Source organism: Lucilia sericata, unplaced genomic scaffold (assembly GCF_015586225.1).
Source record: "Lucilia sericata isolate MDLA Ls3-8-SP2 unplaced genomic scaffold, ASM1558622v1 Contig001365F_arrow, whole genome shotgun sequence".
NCBI classification, from domain to species: Eukaryota; Metazoa; Arthropoda; class Insecta; order Diptera; family Calliphoridae; genus Lucilia; species Lucilia sericata.
Window position 1 is genome coordinate 65560 of NW_023995308.1, and position 18611 is coordinate 84170.

Sequence of the window (18611 nt, forward strand, 5' to 3'; positions counted from 1 at the left end):
GTCAATAGACTAGACTATAAACTAGTCAGTAGACTAGGCTATAAACTAGTCAATAGACTAGACTATAAACTAGTCAATAGACTAGACTATAAACTAGTCAATAGACTAGACTATAAACTAGTCAATACACTAGACTATATACTAGTTAATAGACTAGACTATAAACTAGTCAATAGACTAGACTATAAATTAGTCAATAGACTAGACTGTAGACTATAATATAAACTAGTCAATAGACTAGACTGTACACTATACTATAAACTAGACAATAGTCTAGGCTATAAACTAGTCAATAGACTGGACTATAAACTAGTCAAAAGACTAGACTATAAACTAGTCAGTAGACTAGACTATAAACTAGTCAATAGACTAGACTATAAACTAGTCAATAGACTAGACTATAGACTTGTCAATAAACTAGACTATAATCTAGTCAATAGATTAGACTATAAACTAGTCAATGGACTAGCCTATAAACTAGTCAATAGACTGGAATATAAACTATTCAATAGTTTATAGTCTAAACTAGACTACTAGACTATAAACTTGTCAATAAACTAGACTATAAACTAGTCAATAGACTAGACTGTAGACTATAGTATAAACTAGGCTATAAACTAGGTCTAGACTATAAACTAGGTCTAGACTATAAACTAGTCAATAGACTAGACTATAAACTAGTCCATAGACTTGACTATCGACCAGACTATAGGCTATACTATAAATTATACTATAGACTGACTAGGCTACAGACTAGACTATAGACTAGATTATAGACCAGACTATAAACTAGACTATAGACCAGACTATAAACTATACTCTTGAACAGACTATAGACTTGACTATAGACCTGACTATAGGCTTGACTATAGACCAGACTTCAGGCTTAAATATAGACTAGTCCATAGATTAGAATGTAGTCATGACTATATACTAGATTGTAAACCAGACTGTAGATTATATACTAGTGAATAAACTAGACCATATACTACACTTGAGACCAGCCCATAAGACTTCTGAATATACTGCACTATAGACATAAACTAGTCAATAGTCTACACTATCAATTAGTCATATACAAGACTATAGACTACACTATAGGAAAGACCGTAAATAAATCTGCCAACAAGGCTATGGACTACTTAGGAAAAGTACTGAAAATGTCAAGTAAGGTCCGCGGTTGTCAAAAAGTACGAAAGAAAAACGTAAAATAAAAACTGAATTAATCTTCCATGCCTGTTGAAAAGAGTAGATTAACATGCAAATAAAAATTTTCTAAAATTTATCCTAAATTCTGAACCAAAAGTTAAAACTGATATAAGACGAATAAAAATAAATGAAAAATTTGCATGTATTTCTAATAGTTTTTCTCTAAAGTTTCTTGGTAAATTAGATATTCTGTTGTAAAAATTTTCTTGACGACATTTGTTTTTGTATATTTTTTAGAATTTTTTTTTTTCAATTTTAACGGTTCACAGAACTTAAAAACAGTGACAAAAAACAATTAAAGAGAGTTTATACAATATATAAATAATAGATAGAGAAGACTGACTATAATTGTCATGACATTTTACATATAAAAAAATATAGAATCATATATTTAAAGTAATTTTATAGAGTATAAATTGTGTTTTAAGTTTAGAAATATAGAAGTAGTAATTGGAAATAATAATATACGGGGACTTAAAATTAACAAAATATAATTAAATTTTCGTTTTTTTTAGAATGGCAAATAAATACAGCTTTTTTTATTGATTGTTTGGTATAAAATTCTAATAAGAGTAATTAAAATCTTTTCAAAATGGCAAAACATTTGAATTTTGTCCAAAAAGATATTTTAAGGTAAAAAATATTTTAATTTTCTTTAAAAGAAAATTTTGTTTTTTTTCTAGGTTTGTTCGTTCTTTTCTATATTTGTTTAATTTTAGAGTCTTTTTTTAATAAAAGCATGATATTTTATTTGCCATTTTTTTTGTTCTTGTTCTCATTATTATTAATTTTTAATAAATATTTTTAAATTACATTAAAAAAAAAAAAGACACAAAATTAGTTGTTTAACTTGTGTTTATAATTAAATGGTCTATATGTGTTTTAGTTGTTGTTTTGCTTTTGTTTAAAATTTAATGAATATTATAATTGAAATATTTATTATTATCAATTATTTATATGTATTTAGTTTAAATTATAGCTAAAAATCTTAAATTTCTTATTATGTTCCATTTCTTAAATTTAATAATAATAAAAAAAACGAAAAAAATACATAAAACAAAAAAATATAAAATTTAAATTAACTTAGAACTTAAAAAACAAATTGACTTTTGACGAAGACGATGACGTTGTTGTGTTGGTCCCCGATGCTGCTTGTTCTTTACTTTTTTCAGACAATTCATTGTATAGTTTTACAATTTCATCAAATTGTTCTTCAGAGATTTTTTGTGGTGTTATAGTTGAAACATGGCGGTATCTGGAAGAGCAAACAAGATGGAATTTATTATATATTTTCTGTCAGTGTAAAATGGATTGATTTTATTAAAAAGCCTAAAAGTAGACTTTATTTAAGTTACAGAAATATTGCCAGATGATATAGTTTTTCTAAGAATTTTCGGTTTTCAAACAGAACAGAACTAGAACTGAACTAGAATTGAACAAGAACTAGATCTGAACTAGAACTGATTTAGAATTGAACTAGAACTGAACTAGGACTGAGAACTGTACTAGAACTGAACTAAAACAGAAATAGAAACGAACTAAAACTGAACTAGAACTGAACTAAACTAGAACTGAACTTGAACTAGAACTGAATTAGAATTAAACTAGAGCTGAACAAAAACAGAAATAGAACCGAACTTGAACTGAACTAGAACTGAAGTAGAGCTGAACTAGAACTGAACTTAAACTGAACTAGAACTGAACAAGAACTGAACAAGAACAGAACTAGAACTGAACAAGAACTGAACTAGAACTGAACAAACACTGAACTAGAACTGAACAAGAACTAAACAAGAACTGAACTAGAACTGAACTGGAACTGAACTAGAACTGAACTGGAACTGAACTAGAACTGAACTAGAACTGAACTAGAACTGAACTAGAACTGAACAAGGACTGAACTAGAACTTAACTAGAACTGAACTAGAACTGAACAAGAACTGAACTAGAACTGAACTAGAACTGAACTAAAACCGAACTAGAAGTAAACTAGAACTGAACTAGAACTAAACTAGAACTGAACAAGAACTGAACTAGAACTGAACTAGAACTGAACTAGAACTAAACTAGAACTAAACTAGAACTGAACAAGAACTGAACTAGAACTGAACTAGAACTGAACTAAAACTGAACTAGAAGTAAACTAGAACTGAACTAGAACTAAACTAGAACTGAACAAGAACTGAACTAGAACTGAACTAGAACTGAACAAGAACTGAACTAGAACTGACCTAGAACTGAACTAGAACTAAACTAGAACTAAACTAGAACTGAACAAAAACTGAACTAGAACTGAACTAGAACAGAACTACAACTGAACTGAACTAGAACTGAACTAGAACTAGAACTGAACTAGAACAGAACTAGAACTGAACTGGAACTGAACTAGAACTGAACTAGAACTGAACTAGAACTGAACTAGAACTAAACTAGAACTGAACTAGAACTGAACTAGAACTGAACTAGACTGAACTAGAACTGAACTAGAACTGAACTAGAACTGAACTAGAACTGAACTAGAACTGAACTAGAACTGAACTAGAACTGAACTAGAACTGAACTAGAACTGAACTAGAACTGAACTAGAACTGAACTAGAACTGAACTAGAACTGAACTAGAACTGAACTAGAACTGAACTAGAACTGAACTAGAACTGAACTAGGACTGAACTAGGACTAAACTAGAACTGAACGAGATCTGAACTTGAACTAAAATTATAATAACAGTTTCCTAAAACTTACTTTTCTGCCTTGTATTTCTCCTGTATAGCCTGTTGAGGCAAATCCACGGCAGCATTATGAGTTTTACACAAACACAAAATGACCTCTTTCAAATCTTCCAAACGGTAGGTGGTGATTTCTTCCAATTCAGCAGACCACATGGGTAAATTACATAAATAGCGGGCCAAAGCCAAAGAAGCAGCCGAAATCATTGATGGATGAAAACGCAAATAGGGATCAGCTTCCAACAAAGACAATTCAGCAATGTACTAGAAAAAACACAAAAAATCCTATTAAAAACCACTAACAAAAAGAAAGGTTATTTAATCAAACTTACCAAAGTCAAAAACTTGACTTTATCAGGTATATCAGTTAACACGGAATAGGTATTAATGAATACATAGGCTGTGGGAGTGCACAAGTCAAAAGCTAAAATTTTCAAAATAATCTGTTCCATACGTAAAACTTGAGCTTTGTTATAGGTGTCATCGGTAATGAAAACAAATTCAGCTACATCTGGTGGATAGATTTCTTCGTATTTTCTGAAATAAAAAAAAAAAACACACATAAAAACATTAAAGTAATTTTCAACTAAAACTTTTAAAAAAAGATATTTGCCAACTACTAAGAGGGCATTAACTGTGTTATTGAAAGTGTGCTAAAACAGAGGGGAAAAAAATTGCAAAAATCATTTTTCAAACAACTACTAGTTGTTTATCAATAATGCAGCAACATGTATCAGCAATGCAGTAAATACAAAACAATTCAAACCCACAGCCACTTACGCCACATCAAGTGTAGTAAACCACACAACAAGGATATTCGTAAAGCGGAAAATAACACATTCATTTCTTTTGTGCCCCTTGGTGTTTGGCAGTGGTGGAGGATGAGGTGAAGGTTTTTTGGTTTTTACTTATAGTTACATTGAAATATATTGTTAGCAAATACATCAACTTGAAGTATGATATCGTTACAGAGATGTACAAAATTGTTTTAGGAAAAACAAAACAAGGGGGAGAAGAATAATTGGATTTCGTGGAAAATATGAGAAGTGTTTCATATTTTCTAAAATTGGAAATATATTGTACTGGAACTGAACAAGAAATGAACTAGAAGTACACCAGAACTAAAGTAGAACTAAACTGGAACTGAACTAGAACTGAACAAGAACTGACCTAGAACTGAACTAGAACCGAGCTAGAGCTGAACTAGAACTGAACTAGAACTGAACTAGAACTGATCTAGAATTGAACTAGAACTGAACTAGAACTGTACTAGAACTGAACTAGAACTGAACTAGAACTGAACTAGAACGGAACTAGAACTGAACTAGAACTGAAGTAGAACTGAACTAGAACTGAACTAGAACTGAACTAGAACTGAACTAGAACTGAACTAGAACTGAACTAGAACGGAACTAGAACTGAACTAGAACTGAACTAGAACTGAAGTAGAACTGAACTAGAACTGAACTAGAACTGAACTAGAACTGAACTAGAACTGAACTAAAACTGAACTAGAACTGAACTAGAACTGAACTAGAACTGAACTAGAACTGAAGTAGAACTGAACTAGAACTGAACTAGAACTGAACTAGAACTGAACTAGAACTGAACTAAAACTGAACTAGAACTGAACTAGAACTGAACTAGAACTGAACTAGAACTGAACTAGAACTGAACTAGAACTGAACTAGAACTGAACTAGAAATGAACTAGAACTGAACTAGAACTGAACTAGAACTGAACTAGAACTGAACTAAAACTGAACTAGAACTGAACTAGAACTGAACTAGAACTGAACAAAACTGAACTAGAACTGAACTAGAACTGAACTGGGACTGAACTAGAACTGAAGCAGAACTGGTCTAAACTGGAACTAAACTAGAACTGAACTAGAACCAAACTGCGACTAATATAGAACTGAACTAGAACTGTACTAGAACTGTACTAGAACTGTACTAGAACTGTATTAGAACTGTACTAGAATTGAACTGGAATTGAACTAGAACTGAACTAGAACTGAACTAGAACTGAACTAGAACTCAACTAGAACTGAACTAGAACTGAACTAAAACAGAACTAGAACTGACCTAGCACTAAACTAGAACTAAACTAAAACTGAACTTAAACTAGAACTGTACTAGAACTGACCTAGAATTTAACTAGAAATGAACTAAATGTTTAACCATTGCAATAAAGGGTATTCCCTTTACCACAATTTTACCCCAAAATTATTTCAATATTAATCAAAGAAAAATAAACTTTATGATTCCATCTCACTGAAAAAAAGTTTGTACAGCTCCTTCGTTTATAAATTGTTTATAAGGATAAAAGAAAAATATCAAATTCGAAGAAAAAAAATCGTTGCCAACAATTCAACATCAACCACAACAAATTGCTGTCAATCTTAAGAAGTTAAAGAGAGAGAGAAAAATAAAGAAGAAGAAGAACAAGTAAACAACAATGTTAAATTTTTAAACACAGTTAAATAAAGTAGAAATTTTGCTAAGTAGAGTTGAAGTGATAAACGTAAGGAATTGTATAGAAATTTTATAAAGAAAAACCTTTAAGATGTTGCTGTTGGGCGGGTGGCTGTAACAATAACAAGACGAACGTATAATAATGATGATATTGTCTTTCTTGACTGAATACGAAAAACATTTATTTTATTGCTACAAAAGGAGCAACATACACCCAATCTAAGAAAAGTAGTTTTTGTACAACTACAATTTGATAAATAATAACAAATTGTTGGTAATAAAAATAGTGAAAAGAATTTGAGAGAAATAAAGGGGGTTTCGAAAAGAGTTTCATAAACTAAAGTGTAAGGAAGAAAGTTGTTAAACTATGAAATAATATTGCTTCTTTAGCTTTCATATGATGTATTAAAAGTTGTTATAATAAAGACTGAGAGTATTCTCATTAAACTTCCTACACATTGTTTAAATCACCCTTTTCGCTTTGTTTACATTTTGTTAGAAATAGTTTTACATTGTTTAGCAATATCTCAAAGAATTATTCAATAGTATTTCCCCAATTTCACATTAACTACCATACAATTATTTAAATAAGTTATTTTGTTAGTTTGGTTTTGATATACTTACGATGCAATATACATGGCAGCCGTGCCAACCAATTGTAATTTATTGCGTACCACCGACATATGACTAAGGAAACGATCAATATAGGATACTGATAGATATAAAGTTTCAGTATCTAAATTATATTCTTCGGATACTTCTACTAACCAATCGACGAGTATGGTGCGCATTGAGTAGTTAATATCAGTTTGACGGCGCATATAGTGTGGCTTGGGACGATGTTTTTTCTGGAAAGAGAGCGAAAGAGAGAGAATATTAAAAATATTGTAAAATGAGTAAAATATAAAGTAGTTTTGTAATCGGTATTTTTTTAAAAATGACGTTGAACTTGTTCAGATTCTTCAATAAAAACACTGATATGGGCTACTGTTTAATCATACGTTCTGAAATTAGTTTTAGAATCTTTATTAAGAAGTTAACTTTATACAGATACTTTATCTATAAGATTTGTTCCGAAAGTTGTTCAGATTCTTCAAAATCATGTTAAGAAATACTTTAGACGAAAGAATTTCTATGTAGAAATAGTTAATCATTAATTTTGTAACTGGCTTTAGAAACTTTCTCAAGAAGGGGACATTTTCAGTTAACATTTCCGTAGAATTTGTTCTGAAACGATTTAAAACTTTTCTATATTCGTTAGTTCTAAAACGCGTGTTCAGATTCTTTTATAATAAGCTTAGAAGTAATGAAGTCGAAAGTACTTCTATGGAGATCTAGTTAATATTCGTTTTGGAACTATGTAGAACTAGTTAATCATTCATTTTGGAACTAGTTTTAGATACTTTCTCAAGAAGGGGACCTTCTCAGTTAATATTTCCGTAGAATTTATTCCAAAACGATTTAGAACTTTTCTATATTAGTTAGTTCTAAAACGTGTGTTCAGATTCTTTTATAACAAGTTTAGAAGTACTGAAGTCAAAAGCACTTCTATGGAGAACTAGTTAATCATTCGTTTTGGAACTAGTTTTAGAATCTTTCTCAAAAAGGCGATTTTTTTAGTTAATATTCCCTAGAAATTATTCTAAAACATTCAGATTCTTTAATAACACGTTTCGAAGTACTAAAGTCATAAACAATTCTTTAGGGAACTAGCTAATCATTCGTTATGGAGCTAAATTTTAAGTAAAAGTATAGTTATGTCTTATCTAGAACTATTAGAAACCATAAATTATAAGAATGTTCTAGAATCGTCAAAATAAGAAAACTGGTTTTGAAACTTTTCTATAGAACTAGTTCGCAAAGTGAGAATTCAAATAGTTAAACATTTATTATTGAATCAGTTCTACAAACTTTCTAATAATGGAGCTTTTTAGAGTTAATTCTTCTCCAGAACTATTTAAAATATTTATTAAAGAATAGTATAGGATAAAATGGTTTAAAATAGGGTAATTCTTGAATTTGTTCTAGAATCGTTGAAGTAAGTAAATGATTCCGAAGAACTAGTTTGCAGGAGAAGAACAGGATACTTAACGGCCCATAAAACGGCATTAAAATAGGATAATTCTTGAATTTGTTCTAGAATAGTCTAAATAAGAAAACGATTCCCTAGAACTAGTTCGCAAAGAAAGAATTCATTCACTCTTGAATCAGTTCTACAAACTTTCTAAAAAGAGACTGTTTATAATTAATTCTTTTCTAGAACTATTTAAAAACATTGATTAGAGAACAGTATAGTTACCGGCCTATATATAAAATAGCTTTAAAGAAAAGTAATTCTTGAAAATTCTTTAATTCATTAATTTCTGAACTAGTTCTATTAAAAACTGTGACATTTTTATAGTAATTTCTTATCAAGAGGTAATTAAACGATTTCAGAACTCTCTAAGAAAGAAGAACAGAATTTGCCTTCAAAAAGAAAACCTAAATAGTTATTATTATTGAACTAGTTCTAGAACCTTTTGATTTTAGAGAAGTTTTCAGACTAATTTCTTATCTAGAATTAGTTGAAACCGCTGATTGAAATATTGGCTCAAGAAATGCCCAAAATGGAGTATTAACTTCAAAACCCTTTCGAAAAAGTAGTTTAGAAAATGAAAATGGAAACCTAGAATAGTTCTAAAAGAGGAATTTCAAATAGTTTAATATTCATTCTTAAACTAGTTCTACAGCCTTTCAAAAAAGGAACTTTTTTATCTAGAATTATATGAAATCATTGATAAAGGAACTAGTTTTAGAATGGAGCAAAAATGGAGAAATCTTTACAGTTTAATACGAACCTTCTTAATGAAGTTTGATAATAACTTTTGTTCTCAAACCTCCTGAAACTTTGGTCTTATGTTTCCTGGGAAAATAGTTTTTACAACTATACTTGTAAATTTAACAAGAACAGAACATTTGTATCAAGATTTACAAGCTCTTTTCTACCAATTCCCTAAAATGTATATCAAAAACCTTTCCCCTAAAACAAAATTACTTATTTTTTAATAAAAAATGTTGCTCCAATTTTTATGTTAAATAAAAAAAAAAAATTATGTAAATTAAACAGCTGCTGCTTGTTAAAAAATCATCAGATTGATTTTTCAAGATAAAACTCATAAAAATCATAAAATACTATACAATGATTAAAAGGTATGTTGTAGAGATATTTTAATGTTTAAGACAATTAAGATGATGTGAGAAATTTGAATTTGAAAATAAAACCTTTACAAATTAAAATACCTAGAAAAACGGCTCAAAAAATAACAAAATACATAAGAAACATCAAACGTCAAAAACCGAAAGACAAAAAAGTAAACAAAATCTTTACAAAAAGTTTAAAGAAAAAATAACAAACGGAATATAAATGGGGGTACATATAATAATAATATTATTATTAATAATAATAAAGGAAATACATACAAACATACACATATGCATGTACATATGTTAAATAATAGGTTACGCTTATTATAATAAGACAAAAATTGAGAGTGATGTTATCATTACTAAAGCCAATGATGATCAACCATCTTACAGACCCCCATTTTATAAGTAGTTGTATTAGTAGTAGGGTACTTAGTATTGGTACTCTGTGTGTGTTTTATTAATGAGAAAACATTTAAATTAAAGCACCCATATATATATATATGATTCTATATCTTGAAAGTGTGTTTGTATAAGACTTGGGTTTTAATGGTTGTTGAATGTTTGCGTGTAGTGGGTGTTAATAAAAATTTTAAACAATTTAAAGAAATTATGAATATTTAAGTTGTTTGTTTGCTATTTATTTCATTGTTTAAATGATTTTGAGTGAGTATTTATGGTAATTTTTAATATAATATTTTTTCTAATTATTTAAACAGCAATACAAATGAAATCAACTTTTATTTTAACACTCTTAATCAGTTGTGATCACAAACGAATTAGTGGACGTTTTTAACACTAGAAAGGCCAAGAGGGGAAGAAATTTCAATTTTATAAAAATATACCTTTTAAATGAACAGTTTAATTATAATTTCTTATCTACTTATAATAAGTTGGAAACATTGTTTGAAGAATTTGTTTTAGAAATGTTCAATGAAGAATTATTCGTGAAAAAATTAAAACATTCGTTCTTGAAAACATTCTGAGATCTTTTTAAAATAAATTCTTATTTAGAACTATCCAAAACTATTAATTTTATTCTTCATTTGCTCTTGAATTGTTGAAGTAAGGATACTGGCTACGAAACTTGTGCGGAAAGTGAATATCAAAATAGTGAATATTCATTATCGAATGAGTTTTTTTTTTATCTTTCAAAAGAACAACCGTTTTATTATAAGTTGAAAACATTGTCTGAAGAATTGGTTCTAGAAATGTTCACTAAAAAATTACTCGTGAAAAATGTAAAAATTCAATGAGTAAACATTCATTTTTGAAAACATTCTGAGATCTTTTTAAAATAAATTCTTATCTAGAACTATACAAAACCAATTATTTTCAGAATTTGTTTCTGAATTGTTCAAGTAATAATATAGGCTTCGGAACGAAAAATGAAGTAGTTCTGAAAGTGAAAATCCAAATAATGGAACATTCGTTCTCGAATGAATTTTTTAAACTTTCAAAAGAACGACCATTTTATAATAATTTCCTATCTAGAACAATTTGAAAACATTGAATGAAAAATTTGTTCTAGAAATGTTCAATGAAGAATTACTCGTGAAAAATTATAAAATTCAATGAGTAAAATATTCATTTCTGAAATTATTCTGAGATCTTTTTAAATTAATTTCTTATCTAGAACTATACAAAACCATTAATTTTAAGACTTAGTTCTTGAATAGTTTTATTATGGATATTGAGTTTGAATCGTGAAAAGAACTTGCTCGCAAAGTGAAAATTCAAATAATTAAACATTCATTCGTGAACAAGTTCTACAAACTCTTAAATATTCATTTTTGAAATCATTCTGAGAACTTTTTAAATTAATTTCTTATCTAGAATTATACAAAACCATTAATTTTAAGACTTAGTTCTTGAATAGTTTTATTATGGCTATTGAATTCGAATCGTGAATAGAACTTGCTCGCAAAGTAAAAATTCAAATAATTAAATATTCATTCGTGAACAAGTTCTACAAACTCTTAAATGAAGAGCCGTTTTATCATAAATTCTTATCTAGAACAAATTGAAAACATTGACTGAAGAATTTGTTTCGAAAGTGTGCATTTAAATAGTTAATTATTCATTCAGGAACTAGTTCTAGAACTTTTCAAAAGCAGAGATCTTCTAATAATAATTTCTTATCTAGAACTAATTAAAACCATTAATTTTAGGAATTTATTCTAGAACCATTTAAGTAAGCATAAATATTGACTTCGAATCGAGAAATGAACTTGCTCGCAAAGTGAAAATTCAATTAAGTAAACATTCATTCATGAATGAGTACTTTCAAAATAACAAGTTGTAAATATTCACTGAAGTATTGCTTCTAGAAATGTGCAAAAAAGTATTACCTTTACTTAGCTTCCTAACGCTTTCAAAAGAATTTGTTCAGATAATAAAAATTCAAATACTTAACTATTCAGCTAGTTCTAGAACTTTTCAAAGGTAAAGATCTTTTTTTTAGAGAATTTCCATATTTTTATAAAGAATTTGTTCTAGACAACTCGTACTAAGGAAATTTGCTTTGAAATGGTTCCATAGAACTAGTTCAGAATGTGAAAGTTCATTATTCATTCTTGAACTAGTTCTAAAAGTTTTCAAAAACTATTTTTTATAACAATTTCTTATCAAGAACTATTTGTAACCATTATTTTTAAGAATTTGTTCTAGAACCTTTCAAATAAGAAAACTGGTTTCGAAATGAATCCAAGAACTAGTTCGGATAGTCAAATTTGAAATAATAAAACAATCATTATTAAACCAGTTCTACAAACCTTTAAAAAATGGAATCTTTTAAGAGTTAATTCTTCTTTAGAACTAATTAAAATCATAAATTAAAGAATTGGTTCTAGATTCATTCTTGAACTAGTTCTAAAAGTTTTCGAAAGCATTTTTTTTATAGCTATTTCTTATCAAGAATAGTTGTAACCATTATTTTTAAAAATTTAGTCTAGAACCTTTCAAATAAGAAAACTGGATTCGGAATGATTCCGAGAACTAGTTCGCGAAGTCAAATTTGAAATAATAAAACATTCATTATTAAACCAATTCTACAAACTTTTAAAAAATGGAATCTTACTGAATTCAAGAAACTTTCGTAAAATTTTCTCAGTGAAAGTATTGCTAAAAACCAAATAGCGTGAGAAATGTTTCTTTATAAAACTCACCTATTTATTATTCCTTTTGAAACATTTCACATTAAAACTATAACGGCTCAATTAGTGTTAATAAATAATTATAAATTAGCATTACATTTACCACCCAAATATATAAATAAATAAAAAAACAACAAATACAATTTTTTTTAATTTTATTTTAAATAGCCACTTAATAGCTTGTTTACACAACGCCATCAATTTTTTTTCTCATTTCTAACACTAAAAATTAAATTTTTATGTATTTTCAATTGTTCGAATTTTTATATATAAAGGGTCCGCAAAGGAAAACAAAAATCATTGTATTGTATTGTAAAACTTTATACTCATATTATAATTCTTAACACATTTTAAACATGAGCTGGTTATTTGAACGTGCCTATTATTACGATTTTATAATGTTCAAGAAATTTTGTCATTTAAAATGCACAACATGTTATAGTGGGAAAAAAGAAAAAAAAAAATAAAGCTTTAATATAGTGGAAAAAAGCCGTAAAATATTACCAAAAATCATTAAAGAAATTTTAAAATATTTAAACCCAGTCAGAGGCAGCAAAAACAGCAAGTAGGCTTAGTTATGTTATCTTTAATTTTGAAAAAGAATTAAGAAATATAAAAACGTTTTTATATATTAAACTTTTAGGTTTCATATTAATATTATTCAACTACCCTCCATTCTCCTGCTTTTCGCTTTTCCATTATAATTATTGTATTTGGTTTCATCCTCATTATATTTACATTTTTGTTCGTGATTTTATCATATATATTTTATGAATATATAAGAATTGTATGAATTATTTTTAAATTTATAGTGTGTATAGGAAGCCAAGTTTTACAAATTTAAGATTTTATAGGTCAAGGCAGTGGAGTAAATGTATGAAAACTTTTAAGGATTGTAAAATAAAAGCAAAAAATCTATTCGTACTTCGAATTTCGTTAAAATAATACAATTGATTAAGATTCTTTAAGAACATTCTTAAAAATACTAGATGCAAAAGAACTTCTATGAAGAATTAGAACATTTCATCTTGAACTAGTTTTAGAACTCTTTTAAACAAATCTATTTGTAGCTAATTCTTGTCGAGAACTAGTTCAAAATATTGTTAAACAATTGGTAATATAAAATTTTCCATGAAAAGCGGTTCCGTAGAATTCGTTTCGAAAGATAAAATTTCAAAAAGATTTATTCCTGAACTAGTTCTACAACCTTTCAGAAGAAAATATCTTCTTATAGTTAATTATCCTCTAGAACTAGTTCAATGAATAAAGAATTGGATTGTAAACCGCCTAAAAGATAAGTGCTGGTTGAAAAACAAGTTTCAAAACAATAATACATGCACTAGTTCTAGAATTCTTCAAAAAGATTCCGTAAAATTTATTCCGATAGAGAAAATTTGAACGGAGTTCATAGTTCAATGTTCATGTTAGTTAATTAACTTCTAGAACTAGTATCATAACTAGAGAACATTAATTAAAGATTTGCATTTAAAACCGTCTAAGGAGAAAGTGCTGAATGAAAGTGCATATATGAACTAGTTCTTTAAAAGAAAGCGTCTTTTTATAGTAAACTCTTCTCTAGTAGACTATTAAAGAAAACTATTAAAGAAAACTAAAAAACCATCTAAGAAATAAGAATATGTTCTGAAAAAGAAAATTTAAGCGAAACATTCATTCTGAACTAGTTCGAGAACATTTCTAAAAAGCTTCTTTTTAAGCTAATTCTCCTCTAGAACTGATTGAGATCATTGACTTCCATCTGGTAAAAAGTGCTGGATGGAAAACTAGTTAAATATTCATTCGTGAACTAACTCTAAAGGATGAGTTTTTTTATAGTAAACACTTCTTAAGGAATAGTTGAGACTAAAGAACTAGTTTCCATAGAATTTGTTCCGAAATAGGAAATTTAAACGAAATTCAGAATGAAACATTTATTCTTCTTGAATTAGCTCTTGAATCTTTCAAACGAATAATTTATATTTAATTCAGAGTAGAATATTAATTCTTGAACTAGCTCTTGAATCTTTCAAAAGAATAATTTATATTTAATTCAGAGTAAAACATTCAATCTTAAATTAGCTCAAGAATATTTTTAATGCTTCCATAGAATTGGTTCCCAAAGAGAAAATTCAAACGGAAATCAGAATGAAACATTCATTCTTTGTGAATTAGCTCTTGAATCTTTCAAAAGAATCATTTATAATTAATTCAGATTAAAATATTTATTCTTGAACTAGCTCTTGAACCTTTTAAAATAATCATTTATATTTATATTAGTCCTTTCTATGTATTGGATGGAAAACTAGTTTCAAAATATTCATTACTGAACTAGTTGTATTAAACTAGTTAATTCTTTAATTCCTCTAGAGAAGAGTATTTTTGTAGTAAACTCTTCTATAGGACTAGTAGAGACTTTTTAGAACAGTCTAAGTAAAAAGAGCTGGTTGCAAACATTCTCCCGCAGAATTTGTTCCCAAAAAAAAATTCAAACAAAAAAAAAAAAAAAAAAAAAATCCAAAGAAAAAATTCAAATTCACTTTTGAACTAGTTTTGTGAAACTTTAAAAAGAAGTTAGAAAGTTAAATGTTCACTCTTGAACTAGTTCTAGCACCTTTTAAAAGAAAATACAAATGTTTCTTCCCTAGAACTATTTGAATAATGGTTTTCAGAATCATTTAAGAAACGACATTAAAATGCTTCCAAAGAGAAAATTTAAACAGTAATCAAGTTAAAAATTGCCACTTGAATTAATTCTAGAAATGTTCATTATTGAACTAGTTAGTTCTAGAATTCCTCTAGAAAAGAGAAATTCAAATTCAAACAGGAATAAACTTACGTAAATGTTCACTCTTGAACTAGTTCTAGAAACTTTAAAAAGAATATACAAATAGGTTCCTTAGAACTAGTTGAATAATGGTCTTAAGAATCGTTTAAAAGAGAAAATTCAAGCAATAATCAAGTTAAAACTTCTCTGAACTAGTTCTAAAGGATATCTTTTTATAACTCCGAAGAATGACCTCGTTAGAAATTAATACGAAATTGAAAAAACGTTCATTTGTCTTAAATCTAATAAACTCTTGATAGTTCTGCATTCGGGAAATTATTGTGAAACAAATACTTATCTGCCTTGATAAAATTAAATTGCTTCTGAATGATTGCTTTCTTTCAATTATCTGTTCACCTTATTGTAAGCTTAGTTTGCAAAATGTGTTAAGTCATTTTATTTCAATTTGTTCAGAGAGACTAAAAAGGATTTGTCAAGTTTTATTTTAAAGGTTTTTTTTTAAGGAAGATTTTACTTTATTTTGCCAAAACAGTTAAGTGAGTTTTGAGTGAATTTTGTGGAGTTAGCTTATTTTCCATATTATTTCTTTTAAAATTCTTTTAACAATTGAAATTTTGTCATTCTTTAGAAATTTTTTTCATTTTCACTTTTTCTAAACTTTTGCTTTCATATCTCAATTTCCATAAAAACTAAACTTAACACATTTAACCTTTAAACAAACCACAAGTTATTTCTTTCCTCATGTTTATTTATAGACATTTTACCAAAAACCAAGAACGAGGATTGAAAACTCAAGATGTTGCAATAAAAAACAGACTGATAGAGAGAAAAAAAAACTAAAATTCAAATATGAAATATTCATATTCAAAAAAAAAAAAAAACAAAAACTATCTAAAAAGTATATAAAAACCAGACACACATCATGTAGTTGTGTGGTTTTTAGCAACAATTCTTTTTATTTGAGTTGTTCTTGAGGATTTGAAACAAAAACCATCCATCAAAATAGGACAACAACAAAAATTCTATTTAGAAAAAAGATTTTGGTTATTTTTTTCTGATGAGTTCTGTGTAAATGACTGATGACATGCATATGGCTGGAATCTAAGAATGATATAAAATGTTGTCAACGATTAATCGATTATTCGTAATAGAAGAATTTATTAGAAAGGTTTAAGAATTTTGATATTAGTGTGGGATTTCGATGAGGAATTGACAACATAACAAGTTATTAGAAAAACAGATTAGATAGATCGAGAGTTTGACTGTGATTTTACAAGGGTTTTAAATGTAATTTCTAAAAGTTAACATCCACCACAATTCGCTAATTTCAAAACCTTTAAAAACTATATTTACAGTTCCTTTACTACTAACTCCTTTAAAAATAAACCGATTAATCTTGTTTAAACCTTATGGATCTAAAAAAAAAATCCATCATCAAACTATTACCAGAATAGTGGAGTATAAACTCATGCCTTTCCATCATCTATTTCATTTTATGACTATATTTTCCTTACATATAGTATTTCCTTTCATTCACTCAGTAAATCTCCTGTGAAATTCTAGTTTTATGTCAGTTAGAAAATGAATTAAAGTTTATTGAGATGAAATTTCTTTTACAGCCAATAAAAATGAAATCAAAATACTTTCAGATTGCAAAGGACACGAAAGGTTTTCATAGTTTTTTTTTTGTATGCAATAGAGTATTTACAACCTCAAGAGTAGAATTTCCCAAAATTGTTTTTTTTTCGTATTTGAATGCAGATAGGAAATTAGGAAAGAAACAAACTAAAAGATATGTTTATTTAATGTTCTAGCATATAAAATATTAGAGAAAATGGCAATGAGGGAATGTGTTTTTAAAACTAAAATTCTCCAAAGATTTAAAGAGAATGTCCAAAACAAGAAGTTGTTTTAGAAATAAGGTGAATTTTTAAAGTATATAAAATAATAAAATGAGGTTAGGAATAGACTGGATTCTTTGTGATGTTAGACGACTCATTCATGATTCATTATTGTATAAAACTAATAAGTTATATTATTTACACAAAGAGAGTTATACCTGGATTCATAATTAAACATTCATTTATGAACTAGCTCAAGAATCTCTCAAAATAGAATAACCTTAATTATTCTCAGGAAGTAGTTAAAATCATGTAATAAGTAATATTTTTAATCAATTATCATATTTACAAAAGAAGGAGATACATATATTATTACAAATGTATTCATAATTATTCATTAATGAACTAGTTCTAGAATGTCTCAAAACAGAATAATCTTATTCCCTTGAAGTAGTTTAGATCATTGACTTAAGATTTCGTTTAAAAATCGTCCAAAAAGTAATATTTTTAATCGATTATCGTTTTCACAAACAAAAGAGAGATATTATTACAACTGTATTCATAATTCAACATTCATTTCTGAACTAGTTCTAGAATCCTCCTAAAGAATGGATCTTTTTAATTACTCTCTGGAAATAGTTGAGATCATTGACTAAAAAAACGTCTCATAAAGAATATTTTTAATAAATTATGAAAAGAAAGAAAGTTATAATTCCAACAGGATTCACAATTAAACATTCATTTATGAACTCATTCTAGAATCTTTCCAAAGAGAAGATCTTTTAAATTATTCTTTAGAACTAGTTGAGATCATTTACTAAAGATTTGGTTTAAAAATCGTTTAACAAGGAAGAGTTGCTCGATGGAAAACATGTTTCAAAACAATCGTTATTGAACTTGTTCTCAAGTATTTCTCTTGGACTAGTTTTGATTAAGCACATTCATTTATGAACTAGTTTTCGAATCTTTCACAAAAAAAAAAAAGATCATTTAAATTATTCTCCAGATCTAGTTGAGACATTAAATAAAGATTTGGTTTAAGAATCGTCTAATAAGCAAGAGTTGCTAGATGGAAATCTAGTTTTAAAACAATTATTATAGAACTTGTTCTCGAGTATTTCTAAAGAGAGTGTTTTTATATTAAACTCTTCTTCTCTTGGGCTAGTTGAGCAAAATTTTGATTAAAAATCTGTTTATAGTAGTAATAGTATAAGAAAGAAAAACAGTTTTCAAAACTT

At 27.7% G+C, this 18611-nt stretch overlaps 1 protein-coding gene across 1 annotated transcript in view; it reads right to left on the minus strand.

Annotated features, from left to right (window-relative positions):
• Positions 1 to 1401: 1401 nt before the first annotated feature.
• LOC119611113 (G2/mitotic-specific cyclin-A) overlaps positions 1402 to 18611 on the minus strand; it is a 47270-nt gene continuing 30060 nt past the window's right edge. Inside the window, exons 5-8 of the mRNA XM_037966582.1 lie at positions 7037 to 7260; positions 4268 to 4472; positions 3952 to 4199; positions 1402 to 2464 (exon numbers count right to left, since the gene is read on the minus strand). Of these exons, the coding sequence (XP_037822510.1) occupies positions 2293 to 2464; positions 3952 to 4199; positions 4268 to 4472; positions 7037 to 7260 (849 nt within the window). The 3' untranslated portion in view covers positions 1402 to 2292. The remainder of the gene's footprint in view (positions 2465 to 3951; positions 4200 to 4267; positions 4473 to 7036; positions 7261 to 18611) is intronic.